This window comes from Rhopalosiphum padi, chromosome 3, assembly GCF_020882245.1.
Source record: "Rhopalosiphum padi isolate XX-2018 chromosome 3, ASM2088224v1, whole genome shotgun sequence".
Lineage (NCBI taxonomy): Eukaryota > Metazoa > Arthropoda > Insecta > Hemiptera > Aphididae > Rhopalosiphum > Rhopalosiphum padi.
In genome coordinates this window covers 5,296,899-5,313,763 of record NC_083599.1, presented here as the reverse complement: position 1 = coordinate 5,313,763, position 16,865 = coordinate 5,296,899, and the positions used below count along the sequence as shown (strand labels likewise).

Genomic DNA, 16,865 nt, shown 5'->3' with positions numbered 1-16,865 from the left:
CTACAAGTTGGTTCGCCCTACATTAAATCATGTATTCACTACGGCCTACGCCACAGACCACAGTACCTACATGCTATGCACATTTGATATTAATGTTTTGTAAAAGGAAATACGAGCGGAATTTGCACGAAAGGAATATTTTCCATCTTTAATTGCCGTTGCCTGGTAGTAAATTCCAGCATAACAGTCATGTTTTGATCTTTATTTTCCAGAATAAAATATTATATAATAATATGTTATAAATAAAATTCAAATACTAATAAATAAAATATATCAATAAACGTAATTTAATAATATTTAAACAACGTTATTAAAAATAAGGTTTGTCCTTTTTTACGCTTTTTCCTATAACATACATCACCATTCCAATGAACATTTGAATTTATATAAATATTTTTTTAAGATCTTTTAAGCACAATCAATTTATATTTTGCTAACTTTTATTAATAACAACAAATATTTTTTTTAATTTACTTATTAGTTATTACTTATTAGTATATTTCTATAATATACTACTATTACATATTTATATGTTAAATTTCAATGATGCTTACAATTATTATTTTTAATGTTAAACTTAAAACGTATAATTAAAATAACGTAAAACATTAACATTTTATAACTAAAATTAATCAAAAACGTAAAAAAAATAAAATGTATTTTTATCATTGTAAAAAAACCCTGATTTTCAATTAAAAAAAAAAACTTGCAAATTTTTGTTGAACGTTATTAAAAAATAAAAATTTTATTTAAAAATAGAATAATTTTATTAACAATTTAAAAAAATCTTGATACTCCATACAGTTAAAAACATACATAGGACATCGTTAAATTGTTTTCTTATAATATGACAACGTTTAAGGATATTAATACATCAAATTACACTTTATGTTAAAGATTCTAAAATAAATGAAATAATTGTACGGTAAAGATGATTTCTCACATTTAGAAGTCGATGAGATTCGTCTGGATAAAACTAAAATATAAAATTATTAACTCTGTTAGAATTTGTTCGAAAAAAAGAAATTTAAAACACATACTTGCTGTTGAAATGTTATGGCTTTGTGTTGTAGCTCTTTGGATAACATTACGGAGTGTTGAAAATGAACATTAGTGTCAGCTAATCCATGAATAATCATATATTTTTTGTAACGTAAATCATCTGATTTTTCTATCAAACTAGCATTTTGATAACTTTCAACGTTTCCCTTGTACGTGTCCATAAGCCGTTCGGTGAACATTGAGTCTAGAATTTATTTTAAATTAATATGAAATAACATTTATTAGTTTACCATTGAAAAAAGCACTCCACTCTGTGTTTGAAATTTAAAGATATTTATTATTTAGTTATTTTCATAGTTTTGTCTTCGACTACCATATATATTAACATGTATAAGTAAATGACATTTAATTTTAATTGTACCTAATAATGCGCCCTACCATTACATGTATTACATGACAAATGCTTCAAAACTAAATGAATCTTTTAGCTCTTTTACTCATAAACTATAACTAATAAAGCTAAAAATATGTATATTTTTTATCTTCTACCAATAGTTAGTATGTGGTCATAAAAAATAAGTCTTCGATAACCATATATCCCTTTATATAATACTAAAATGATTCTATGTTTTTATAAAATATTTCTGTAATTATATTACTATAAGTACCTAACACCAATACATTTAATTGTTTATCGCTGAGCTTTGGTCTTATGTAAGTAAATAAATAATAAATAAATAGGAAGTTAAAAATTACAATAATAATACTAAAAAAAAAAAAAAATGTTTTAAAAATATACAATACCATAATATATCCAGTCCGTGACAGGTGCAACGGACAATGCGCATTTAAATATCTTCTCGACATCTTTAGCTAAAACCATACCGGCAATGTAGCCACCAAAACTCCATCCCCAAATACCGACTTTATTTTTGTCAATAAACGATAGCTCGCTTTGTAGAAATCTATTTAGTATATTTATTGATTAGCAATAAGTTAATATTATATGTGAGTGTATCTATATAATATAATACATTAGTCGATTATCAACATTTTAATGTTACAAAAACAATATTTGCATTTGATTTAAATATTTCCATATTAGATATAGGTAATGCTAATAGTATATTGGGTACACCATTTTTAAGATATCAAATCAATCAGGTACTTTTTATTGAAATAAATTATTCCAAGACTAATTAACGCATAGAAAAATATTGATTAGTTTATAAAATATATTTAATATACAATTAATTTTGGTGTATATATTTCATCATATTATTATGGTCTTGCAAGACCTAAAATTATATTATTTTAGTATCATCTTTGTGTGTTGATTTTGATCCAAAAATCAATTTAAATAATAAAGTTGAATAATTTAGTGGTTTTTATTCAAATGGATAACCATATTAAATCATTAATCACATTAATAAGATATGCCTATGACTATTATAAAATATAAAAATATCCTATACATTTGCTGTTAGATTAGGTTATAGGTACATGTGTGTGTATTATATTATATAAATCATATTATATAATTTTAAAATTTAAGCGTTCTGTAATATTTTACTTACTTTGCGATAGTAATTTGGTCATAGATTTCAACTGTACCCAATTTTTTATAATTCGCAAATAATGTATTACTACCCCTTCGTTCTGTGCCACGACCATCCACTAAAGCCACAACAATCTCGTGGTTTGCACTTAAATACATATTCAAATCTATATTGAATTCGTCCAATGCTATATTTAATGTGGGACCACCATAACTATATCAAAAATAAATATCGTAATGAATTATTTTTAATTTTTTATCCGTCTGATGATTTTAAATATAATCAAAACTTATGTACCAGTAATACGAGTAAGCAGTATTTTTACAAAAAAAAAAGGTGAAGGCCGCATGTGTTTTTATCTTGGGCATTTAAAACATGTTTGATACCCTAGTTCAACCAGAGCAGAAGAGATGTCGGTACTTAAAGTAGAAAAGTGTAGGCTGCCTATCAAAGTAAATACCTACCCAATGATGTAGATGGTTGAGAATGTTGAGAAGCATTACAATAATGATAACATAATATACATAATTTGTGGTTAAAATTGTATATCCATTACTTTTGAAGAGGATTTCGTATCCTCGTGTGAGGTCACTGTTTAACTAACGCGGACCCATAGTTAATTCTATTTTCAGAACAATCCATTTTGTTTAAAATATTAGAGAAATTTGAACTGGTATACAATTTAAAGTTAAGAATATTGAATATTATTTAGGGAACCATCTCTTATATTTTAATTTTTAAAACAAGTTTTAAAGTGCTTAACTTTAAAATGTATAAAAATATTACAATGTTGACTATACAGTCCTTATTTAAAAGGTTATTTACTCGGATTGCTATTTTGTACTTTTATAAATAATAATCGTTATAAAAATTAAAAGGTACTAAAAAATAATAAAACAAACCACTTATTTATGAAAATAAAATATTAAATTTTATTATTATTATTATTGGTACTAAGAAAATTAAAATGTATAAAATAAATGAATTATTTATATTATATGCAATATCTACCTTTTTTAAATTTCTAACTTATCGTTATTGTAAATGTATTACTGAATCTACTTAACCCGAGTGTTTTATAAATCGGTTTTAATTTTTACTCGTTTTATATCTGTTCAGTTAAGTTTTTATTCTATTACACGGCCGTGATAGGTATAATTCCATTTTTATATTATTACTCTGTCTCTATATATACTATAACTACTACGATTTTAGATAAAAACGTTTTCATTATCGATTGGTATGTTTGGGATATTTGTCATATTGTTGTATTTATCAATAAATCTAATCAAACAATATCTAAATTATACACCTATATAATATTATGTACATATTACATGAAAAGACCTGTTTCCACGATAGATACCGGACCACGCTCTAAATCCTATTAGATTACCAGTTTGGCAGTTTCGTTTTTAAATTCTAACGAATAACTTTTCGAACAGATAATTTTTTGAATACATGAATTTTGTTGAAAAGACACGGTTTTTTAAAGACGTGAACACATGACTGTCATCCAGAAACGTGCTCAGCGTGTAGGCCTAGTAAGCCCATGTCTACCATGATTTTCAACCCTTAAATATATCCAAAATATGCATACATGCATTTTAAAATTAAAAACTAGAAATTTTTCATTTATATTTGTATTAAACACACCGAACACTCAATATGAAATGTGAACACACTGAATAGTGAGTACCATTGCGTAAGTAGTAGGTACCGGTGTGGCCGTGTAATGTTTATCGATCATATTTTGCGCCATAAAAAAATATCTATTTATAAATAAAATTAACAAACAAGGTTAATTGGAAATCGTTGATTGCTTCTACTGCTTCTAGGAAGAACGTGCATCTCCAAACAGTCAATAATAAAAAAATTAAAAAGTTCAAAGAAGAAAGAATTCAAAGGTTAGGTTAGGTCAATAATACATTAATACCATTTTTTTTTCAAAAAACTTATAATAAAATATTTATCCTAACATTTTATCAACTTCAACGTATTTTCAATAGATACACTTGCAATGTTCTCTCATGCGCTCTCGGAATAATTAAATATTTAAATTAAGTTGAAGCTACTATAACAAAGCTTGGATGTTTACATTCGGATGAAAGTTTTAGTAACTTTAATGCAAAATCTGAAACTACTGTTTCAAATTTAAATATTTCTTTATCAAATGATAAAAAACAATATAAGAAAGGTTATAGTGCATTTATTGATTATGTTATTACTTCAACGACTGGTTTCAAGATTAATAATAGGTACTACAATTCAAAAAAAGCTTGTTATGTTATTACAATGGTAGATAATATACTGGGTGAAATTAAAAAAAGGTTTAACAACAATGTCAATATTCAATTCGACGTTAAACATTTTTTTAAACGATAATTGTGTTTTTATAAAACAAAATGTTTATAAAAAATATTTTGAAGATGGTGAATATTTTTGGAATAATTGCCTTTGACTCGCTACAAAATATTTACATTGGCTGTAAAAATATTATCGATTTTTATAAAGAAAATAGGACAGTTATTTGAGGAAATGTAAATTAAACGCATGTTGGCTATACCATTAAGTTCGGCATCAGTGGAAAGAAGATTTTTAATGATGAGAAAAACAAAGACATTAAGTTTGGAATTATTGCAAAATCCTACAAAGGTAACGAAAACTCCTTAAAAAAATATTTATATTATTATACAACTTATTCTCATGACGTAACCGCCTCTGTTCTAAACTTTAACCCTAGACATGCCTCTGACCGTCACCATTTTATAATATAATAAATTAATCCCTACTTACGTGTAAATTAATAAAGGATATTTGTTTTTCGATGAAATATTAACTGTCGGCGGAATTAACAATTTGACACGAGCTTCGCAGTCATCAATAAGTGGCACGTTTAAAAATGTCACGCGAGGTAAAGCGACATTTTTTAATTCTGTAGCCAGTTTTTTATTATTTTCCCAAACAGTAATACTATCTTCATTCTTGAAAAAAAAAACATATTTATATATTGATAAATAAATAATAAAGATAAGAACTATTGACTAAATGTATGTATATTAAATATGACAAAAAGTTTAACGCATCTTATTATTATTTTAGTATTTTAGATAAAATATATGTCAATAATTGATTTTTCGTTGTCAAATTTATTTTAATTATTTGTTAAGAACTCACAGTTACATCATTTATAGCTATTAATTTTTAATAATACGACTCCTTTTTCGTTAAAATAATATTAATTATTTTATGATAATTTATAGCATTTCTCATATAAAATTCTTAATCATTTTATTTAACTACTCAAATAAAATAAAATATTATTAAAATAATTAATAAATTTTAATCTTTGAACGTCAAGGTGGGTATCAAAATATCTACGATAATACATTTTTATGATAATCGATATAAATATTATTTTATTTTATTTCCAAGATAAATTCATTATATTTTAGGTTGCATCCAAAAAACCGCACAATTTTGATTTTGATCCTAAAAAGGCCGATAGACAAAATCCGCACAGCTTATCGGTCATTTTATAAAAAACCGCACACTATTTTTAGTGAAAATAGTGAAAAGATAAGATTAAAAGATAAGTACTGTACAATAATCAAGTCTTTAGTTGCCACTAAAGTTACCTATTTATTTTTAGGAGCATTTGTTGCAATTTCGGGAAGAATTTTTACGTGACGGAAATCGTGTAAAGTTTTTAAATAACGTCGGCAGTCGGTTTCAGCTAATCAAACGTTGAAAGTTTTAAATTTTTTTGAAATTAATATTTGAAATTTTTGAATATATAAATTTTTTCGATGAAATATGAGAATAATGAAAATAAATAATTAATTATATATATAATTATGCATTTTTTGTTTATCGACCTTTATGAGGTCGAAATCATAACTGTGCGATTTTTGGAGACAACGATATTTTAAATAGATTTTGCATATTTGATATTTATATACAATCAATCGTTGTGGCAAACGACGAGGTTGAACTAAGTATAACATTTAACTATTATTGAAAAGAATAATTTTTTTTGTCTACAATCTACATATTATAATATAATTATTATATTATATGGTCGCTGTACGAAAATTTGACAAAGGAAAATAACGTTTATACTTAAGACAAGTGCATACAGTTTTCACTATGTTCACGTAAGGTATGTTTGGTCCTGTACATATATGTGCGTAATAGGTATTATTTTCACTGAGCACTGCTTTGCTGAAAGTACATCCCGTGTTACACGTCAAACACTCTGGTTTGCCGGGCTGTCGTTCCAAATCTATATGCACTCTGTACACGTGTTGTACTTCGGAACTATGCTCTGTATTGGCTAAATAATATCTGGAAAATTATTATTGCACATAATTTAACGAACGTCAGTCTGTCTAATAATACTTATAAACAAATATATCTAATACCTAAGTAAAAATAATGACTATATTATCACTGGTGCGTAGTATATAATTTGAATAATCACTATTGGCTACAAACTTTAATGCTTGTATATTATATAATATCATAAAACATTATGATGGCGTAAAAAAAAAGAAAAAAGTGTTCTTTTATCTTTATTTTATTAATTTTATGCGTAGAAGGAAAAAATATAAATTATTATTACGTTAATATTTTAGATTTTGAACAAAGGGAGGAACTTATTGATTTATGGTAATGTAATATTATTTCTTTTTTTTTTGGTTTTTTCTGCTATTATTTTACTAGAAAAATAAGTGTTTCAAAAGTTCCGTACAACTTTTTATCGTTTAATTGTAAAATGCATCTATCTAATTTCTAGGTACTTAGGAGATGAAATATCTGTGATTTTCTTATTAATTTCTTTAAGGGTAAAAAATTACTGAGCAACTCAGATATTTATGGAACAACTGTTTTTTGTTATTTACCCTTGTAGTAATTTCAAAAATAACGATCATAAAACTTAAATCTATTAAACTTTTGTAGTTTTAGATAATTTAAATAATTCAATCCTATCGTACTGTATGGTACCTACGTACAGTTAATTAGGGCTTACATATAATTCAATTCGAAGTCCCATTTTATGAGTTTATCAACTTCAAATTTACCAGTGGTTATTGGCATTACTTTGCCACTTGAGATCACACAAACATGTCTGTACATATCACCGTCGTCTTGTTCTATTGGGTATATTAATGCAATCTGATTAACGGGGTTAATAAAGAATGACTGTCGAAAATTGAGCCAACCGTTTTCTTGTCGAAATTCCATCATCTGCCAAACACGATTTCGATTTTAATTATACGTATGTTATACGCATCACATTATTTTATTATCGCTATAGTTTACTCACTTCCGAGACCTCAGCCGTATTATTGTGAATATAGTAATGTACAAGATGAGATTCGTTTTGAATTCTGTTCATCCACATTGCATACAGATGTTCATCATCTGACCATCCAACCGTATATAATATTGTCTCATTACTAGAAAAAAATGCACTGGTTTTTATTTTTTTTAATTACTTTCAAAGTTGCAATGTCTGTATAATATACGTCCCCTGATACTTTAAGTATATTTTATTCAATAGGTTTAATAGGTATATACTAAACGTACATACTTCTAAATATTGATATGTTGCCGGTACTTACGGGTATTGTTTTACTGGTTTTATTGGTATAGGCATGGGCTCATTTGTTATATTTAGAACTTGTACAAATAACTCGACTATTGGATTGGGGTCATCAACCTATATATTATAATATTGAACATTTGATTATTTAAATAAATTACATGACGTTTGAGTGTATACTATTTTGATAATATACTTTTGGATAATGATAACTAAACGTTCTGCTGTATTGGTCGTACATAGTATCTGGTATGCCATATGTTGGTAAATATACCGTTGGTACTAATTCTTCGTTAAATGTCGCGTAGGCTAAATTTTTTCCCCGTTTAGAAAACCACATTGCAGAATTTGATTCAAAGATTTCTTCTAAAACGTTAAATAAATAATTACTATACTTTTACATTATAAAGCTGTGGTATAAAAGTTAAAATTATTTATCAAAAATCCTTGTGAATAAATATTCTTATTATTTATATTAATTATTTTTAAATTTCTATTTCTATATTATTTAATATCATGATTATGCTAAATGTTTATTGATTATAACGTTTTATCAGTGATAGCTAGAGTGAAGAGACTATTGATTTAGTTTCTTTTGTAAATGCGGTAACTGGCTAATTGACCATACTATTATACCACTGATATCAGATGGGACGCAAGCTGATCATAGCCTACCATTTATTATTTTAGACCATTTGATGATTTAAAAATACATAATTTATACTGTGAAATTCACACGTATCAAAATGAGATAAGTACATATCGATTAAAAAAATTGTAAATGTTTGTATTGGTTTAAGTAACGATATTACAGTGAAGTTGATATTTCACAAACATAAATTATTATCTTCATACTCGAAATATCGAAATTCATACATCAATAATTATAAATAAATATACTTTCCTGTGTACACCCAATCAGGGATACCGTTATACAAATTTTCGGATCCGTGGAAAGTTATTTGCTTAACATGGTTTGGTTTTGCAGCTGTGGGGATATAATATATATTGTAGTTGTCGACAATGGCGAGACTTGAATCGTTAGGAGACCATTTGGCGACCATTATTTCCCTTGGATCATGTTTTGTGTCTCTAAGAGTTACTTGTTTTCTGACAAAATAAAATACAATTATTGAACAATTTATAGGTAGGTAAACCTAAAACTATACATTAGCACATTTTTTATTGTAATTTATAGACTTGTAATACACGTTACATCCCTTCTACACAGAAAAGGTTTAACGAACTCGGTTTATTACACTTTCAGTTACCTCTCAGCAATTTCATCACAGACCTGACAAATTATTTTACCGGTTATAATATTTCATGTTAACGAAGTATTATTGTACTGTTAGCCGTGTACACCACTTGTCGTAATGATTTGACCTATGCAGCTTTAATATAAGTGATTTTTTTTATTGGAATAATTAAAACACAAGTTAAGAATAAAATTACTTCCTAATTGCTCTCTTTCATTAATTTTCTACTAAATTGACAATTTTCATGATGTAAGATATATGTTATGTTGCAAATGCAACAGTGCTCCCAATGCTAAACTACGTATACCTACCTACTAAAATATTACGATATGCTTATTTTTACCTATTAATATTTACTACGCTATAATCTGCGTGCTAGTTTGCTATAATATGTCATATTAATATGAATCACCAACCATATCTAACTTATAATTTGTATACGTATACTTTTAAGTATTCTAATTTTTCAAAAATGTCTGAAACGTATGAATAACACAAGCAATACAATTAGAATGTTCGTAGTGAAAAAATGTACGTTAGATACCTGCGCAACCGAAATTTGAGCTCAAAGTAAAATTCTAGAATAACACTATGTTATATTGATGCCATTTAGTAGTTGAATATTAAATAAATATTTAAATATAATTTAAATATTTGAAGACTGAAATGACTTTAAAATATCATACGAAAACTTATAATTGGTTTTAACTGTTTTAAGTACTGAACTACATACAATCATAATACTTGTATTAAAATTGTATATATATATATACCTACATTTACATTTGATATATATTTGTCTGATTATGTTATGTATAGGAATACTATATCTTCTAATTGATTTATAACATTATTATTATTTATTACTGAGACATTGTACAATAATGTTATTCAATGCATATATTATTATTAAAATATGTGAATTTATCAAAATAATTCAAAATTAGCTTCGTAAATGTGTGAATTAGTTAAACGACTTTGACTTACCCAGTTTTGATGTTGATAACGTCATAGGTTGCAGTCGATAAATAACTATAAGTCTTCATCATGAAAAAAAAAAACATTTCAGATAAAACTTGAAGAGCGTTGTATGAAACTAGGAATATTATTTATTCAGAACACTTAAACAAAAATACAAACAAGTAGAAAATGTTATTCTGAAAATAATCATATACCAGAATAAAGTGGACTACTGAGGCGAATTTTTTTACATTTCAAAGGAATGAAAAGTTATTTTATTCTAGAAATGATTAGGTTGGAGTTTAGCTTAGTCAAATTGTTCAAGGTTTTGTTTTAAATGTATACTTATATAGCTACTTCTTTTCCATTTTTTATTATATCTCTCAGTTTTTTTTTCGAAAACATATGTAATGACCACTCTCAATTTAAAAAAAATAAACCAATACATATATAAAATGTTAGGAACTTGCCTTATTTTATTATTTAAAAAATATATGTAGCTATAATTAGTAATTATGTTTAACTTTACATTAAAATAATTTTAAGTATTTATTAATTTAAATACTAATTTTTTTTTTAAAAATTACTCACATACACAAATAAGATATACAATAAACTAGAAAGGGAAACTAAAATCAAATTATTTCAAACATTCTAATATATCTATACAGTTATAAAATTAATTTTATACGAATTTAATTTTTAGATGAGTATTATTTGATTTTAACAAGATAATAACTTCATTCCAGCCATTTTTTTTTTATCTTTTAGCCCATGAGTATTTCATAAATATTAAATACTATGTAATTAATTTAACAGCAAAAACTCATTATTTAAAAAAAAAAAATATAAATATAAAAATAACATAATTTTAATTAATTAGGTATAATAAAATTATTTTTCTCTTTTTATCATGTAGTTATAAGTTATAACTTTTTTTATAGTGCATTCAATTTTAATTTCATAGCAGAATATTTTTCTAAGAAATTTTTGTATAAAATCATATTTTTATCTAGTTGTTATATCTACTTTATAGATAATTAGATGCTTTATACGTATTTAAAGTTGTAACGAGCGGAATTGCGTGACACAAGGATACTCCGAAAAATTTGCTCTTATAAACTTTAGATAGGTACTACAATTAATTGCTTGAAATTCAATTTTTATTATGGTTTTGAATAATTAGAAATATTTAAAAAACTTTCAGAAAAATGTTATTCTTTATTTATTAAAAATGCATGTAGAAATTCAAAAAACTGAATACTTCAAGTATAATCAATGATGAAATATAAGTGTAAATAGATATTTTTATATTGTTTTGTAATGACTTTAAAAAATATTTTCAAAAACTTAAATAGTTTCAATGATACGAGCACGAGTTCACTAAGTCACCCTGTTATTATACCTAATTTAATACCTTCAATGACTTTTAAAACCTTTTTAGATATAAATTTATATTTAATCAATAGAATGAGTTACTATATTTAAATGTTAGATCAATTGTACTGCCTTTAAAGTGTTCTCTGTTGAACTTATTGAAACATCTATTGACTTACTGCATTTCTATGGCTTGGAATAAAAAATATGCTCGTAATATAATAAAAACAATTTACCTTATTGAGGTTATAAGCTATTAATAAATATTTCTTGTCAGCTGAAAGCTCATATTTATGACAGTATTTCATGTGCTAAAAATATAAAAATTTAAATAAACATGTTGTTTACATCTATGGAATCATTGAGTTATAAGTTGTATGTGTTTACCTGCATTGAATTGAATGCTAAAATAGATTTAATAGATTTATTTACATCCAATAAAATAATATTTCTTTTATCATCTTGTGTCAATATATGATCATCTAATTGGCAAATAAAAAAAGCAAAATTAAAATTAAACAACAAAAAAATTAGAGTATTCTATATTTAAAAAAAAAATATATTTTATTTTATAGATACATAATGGTTTTTTTAATATTAACAAAAAAAAAACATAATTATATACTCGTACATAGAAATTGCAGATAAAAAAAATGACTAATATAGGGTTTGAAAACCACATATATTTTGAGTCAAACATTTTTGTACGTCGGAATTAAAATCTAAAATATGTACCACGAATTCGTAAATTGTTTTCAATAAGCCGATGCGTGAATAAGGGAAACAAATATATGATCCACTTATTGGCTGGCAGCAGAATTTCCGAACGTAACAAAGGGAGATAAAAATGTTTTAGAGATGTTAAGTTTTATTTTCTAAAAATATGCATGATATTTCAACAAGTATTTCTTACTCTAAATTTAGCATTATGTTAAATATATATTGTTTTTGCTCTGCTTAAATTATTTTCATGCCGGATATATTGCTTATTATTTACAAAATAATCTAATGTAGTATACTTCTTATTTCCTAGTATAGTGTATTATTCAGACTGGTTATATTATATTATGGAATAAATTAATATGAATTTATATTCATATAAATAACAGTTTTTGAACATAAATTACCGCCAAAATACTGTTTTGTTAATAAGTACATTTGACAATTTCAAATAATTTAATTAAATTAAACTTTTTAAATGTATTAATTAAGCCTGTTATGTTTACAATTGTATTTAGAAAGCTATTATTTAGGTATAGAAAAAGACAAATATTGAAATAATTTTACTTAATAAATATACAAAAATAATATAAAAACCCATAATACTTATAAATTACTAAATTCCTATAACCAGATGAATTATAAAAATGATAACATGTGTATTAGAATATACCTGAAACCCAAGTTGCTTCGAAACCATGTAGATCATTATCCAATAATGTTTCAAATCTAAGTGGTCGTGATTCTATGATTTTATGTTTAGAATATTCAGGCTCATCAATAGTGAAGTAAACTATGATAGTTATTATTGTTACAATAAAACAGAATGATAACCACACTGTAATAAATCCCTTTCTAATTGTCATTAAAAAGTGTTCCTGAAAATATTAATAAAATTAAAATTAAAATATCAAACACAAAAAAATTATTATTTTTAATTCGCATTTTATACTTAATTTTCTAAAATTGAATTGGAGAGTAAGTTAACAAATTTTAAGCAAAGAAATTGACTTACGTTATCACTCACGTATCTTAATCACTTTTTATTCAATAATTTCCCAAAATCCCCCTATATTGTGCACACAACCTTGAATCTGCATCAATACAGTAACACATGTACAATTATTTAACTCTCGCCATATTTAAAAAAAATCGATCACGTAATAATTTATAAATTTATATTTATAACATTATATTGATGTTTGAAGCTTTCTGACAAGTAATTCCTATACTTTTAAAAATATTAAATTTAAATTATACATACTTATGTATAGTAAGTATATAATATTTCAATTACTAAATTTGTGAAATTCAAATATTTCCTAAATAAAATCCTTATATTGAATAATATATTATAACTATTTGAATTATTAATTCCATATCATCTAGTTGTCTCTCTAAACTCATTATTACTTATTAGTCTATATTATGTTATTAATCTTTATATTATGTTATATTTCATCCGTTTTTATGTTTAAATTAATTTTCAATCATAAAATAAACGTCAAATTGAAAAATAAATAAGATCAAAAATTCAATATTAAATATCACTTACCATTATCAAATGTTCTGTTTGACAATTTTTATTTACCAATGAAACTGTATAATGTCTAAATACAAAAACACGTATATGTGCGTATTACATACGTTCGCGTGCATTAATATGTTAAGTATGACTGCTTAGTATTCACTTAATGACAATCCACCAACCATATCTATGAAAACATTTGGTATTTAAACAGATGTTTCGGCATTGTGCTATTTAATAAATATTAAAATGTTATTTTCATTTCAATTTTAATTTATATTTTACTTTATATAGTCTAGTTAATATTAATATTATTATTTTTATGATTGGTGAAATAAATATTATTTTCTTTGGTTTTTTTTTTTTTTTATATGCTTATTTTTCTTTAAAAACCTATAGACATATTTAAAAGTATTAGTAACAATTATTTGAGTCCTAATGAGTCCTAATGAGTAGAACCAATTATATGCATTTGCATATTTTTCTTTATTAGTTTTAAAAGTAAGAAATTAATGCATTATACATTTGAATCTTAGCCTAATGAGTTAGTATTTTCATTGCTTTGCTTATTTTCAACATTTACCACAATACCTATAGATAAGTATATTATTTTAGCGTGTTTCCAATATAATGCATATATTGAAAAAATAGTACTAAATCATATTATAACCTAACTTAGGATATCATATTGACATTTCAATCATTTTAGATTTTTAACGGAGTGATGATAAAAATACTTTAGTCATTGAATTTAATATTTTTTCTGTTACTAGAAAAGTGAATATAGTTGGTACTTTGGAAGATTAAAAGAAAAAGTCCCCAGTACTTACTTTTCTTAATAATTGGGAAACACGGGAATTTTTACGCAAATCGATTTTCTTATTTTGTTGTGATTCAAAAACAAATTACCGTAGACACTTAAAATATTCACCTAATGTTAAACACTAAAATATAATTAAATATTAAAATGTTCAAATAATTTTACGCTTATTATAATATTATGTTTAATGTACACAACGACATTTTCAAAACATTAGAATTAAATATAATAATAGATAAAAGAATTACCCTATACATAAATATGTCTGTCATTTTTTAATAATATTAATTTTATATCAATTACCTAAAGAGTTATAACTGATGACTAAAGACGGTACACATTTTCAAATAATGATACAAGATATTTTTCATCCAATATGTTTATACTGAAACCAAAAAATTAAAAAATATATATATTTATAAAAACATTTGAGTTTCAAATTTGTTCGAAATTACATATTTAAACGACGAATAATGATATCAATCATTTTATTATACATATAATTATAAACCATTATTTTTGAGGACATAACTTTTACTTACATTACGAATTTTTCTGTATGCAATTGACTTTAAAAAATATGTAGATTGATTTATAGATAATAACTTATTTATACCACGAACCTATTCACACTGTTTTGCGTTAAAATGATATCGACTGAAAAAGTCAAAAGTTAATAACAACAATATTATTTGAAGTAAATACATATTATTTTAATAAACAAATATATTACATTGTATCTTTATGTATTATTAAAACGTGACAGTTTTCTCTGGACAGCTATATTATCTGCTATAAGTTCTACTACACCGAGTTTCGTGATTATTTTTTTTTTCAAACACAAGTACTTATAGTGAGCACAGCAAAAGAGCCATCTAATGAGAAACGACCGTAAACGTATCAATTAAATAGTTTTTGGAAATATTTTCTGTGAAGTTTCGTAGCGATGTGCTTCGATCGCCGCCGTGTGCGCCGTGCACACACACACAATATCATTACTAACTTTTGCGTCTACTGCAGTAGTATTGCCGCATCGTCGTCGACGTCGACGGCGAAGTGCGTTACTGTTATTTGGCGTATACATTGTACACTACGCACACGTCCTATATTACAGGGGTGACCAACTTTAATAGACTTGCGATCGACCTCCGAGATTTTCTAAAAAAATCTTTTCTTAAAAAAAAAAGGTTGTCAATAAAAAAAAATATGTATATTATATAATGTACATGCGTGTTACACTTCTTTTATTCGATATCTGCGTATAATCTCGTTTTGCATAGTTATTTATTGCATTTTCTAAGTATAATTTATATATTCGTTGATATAAAGATATACAAATGTACATCAAAAATTCAAAAATTCAAGAAAATCGACTCAAATTCATCTCGCGATCGACTGGTTGGCCACCCCTGCTATATTATACCTCTACTGCTGCGTTATCGTCGCCGTAAAAACCCTTAATAAAAACACTGTTTCCGATTTTTGTCATTTCGTGTACAACACTTACAACAGAGTACACTGAAAAGTAAACGTACATCTCTTACGGTGACATTTTTATATTATACATTTAGAGATTTTGATTAATATCCTTTAGACTTAGAATCCATAACTGGTCAAGGGACTAGCCAACGTATTTTATTGCGTAGAATTGATTTGACCCCGTCACATTGTATACTCTTCCCTTTTCGTTTACTATAGACGTAAATTTCCGATAAGAATGGCTTTTGCGCTATGACAATAAACAAAGCACTACAGGGTCAAACATTGCTGGATAAAGTAGGGTTGTATTTACCCCAACCTGTATTTAGTCACGATCAACGTTATGTCGTCCATAATTGAAAAATTAAAAATACATATACATAATACCAAACAACAGAAAAGATACAACGAATATAGTTTAGAAAGAATTTCTATATAGTATAATAGCACACGCATTCATTGAAATTTTTATTTTTGTTTGTTATGTGTGAAATATTTTCAGTTTTCCCGAATGAGAAAATGTCTTGCGTATAAATTGATTCATCTATAAATG

At 25.4% G+C, this 16,865-nt stretch overlaps 1 protein-coding gene across 1 annotated transcript; it reads right to left on the bottom strand.

Moving 5' to 3' along the window:
- Positions 1-181: 181 nt before the first annotated feature.
- Positions 182-14,162, bottom strand: LOC132927149 (venom dipeptidyl peptidase 4-like). The gene is made up of 16 exons (XM_060991612.1): positions 14,041-14,162; positions 13,159-13,363; positions 12,153-12,247; positions 12,002-12,076; positions 10,416-10,468; positions 9,076-9,279; positions 8,366-8,537; positions 8,189-8,286; positions 7,891-8,023; positions 7,594-7,811; positions 6,701-6,908; positions 5,358-5,545; positions 2,580-2,774; positions 1,807-1,967; positions 1,041-1,246; positions 182-976 (listed from the first exon to the last, which is right to left on the bottom strand). The coding sequence occupies exons 1-16, from the start codon at positions 14,041-14,043 to the stop codon at positions 887-889; spliced, it is 2,304 nt and encodes a 767-aa protein (XP_060847595.1). The 5' UTR covers positions 14,044-14,162; the 3' UTR covers positions 182-886.
- Positions 14,163-16,865: the final 2,703 nt, after the last annotated feature.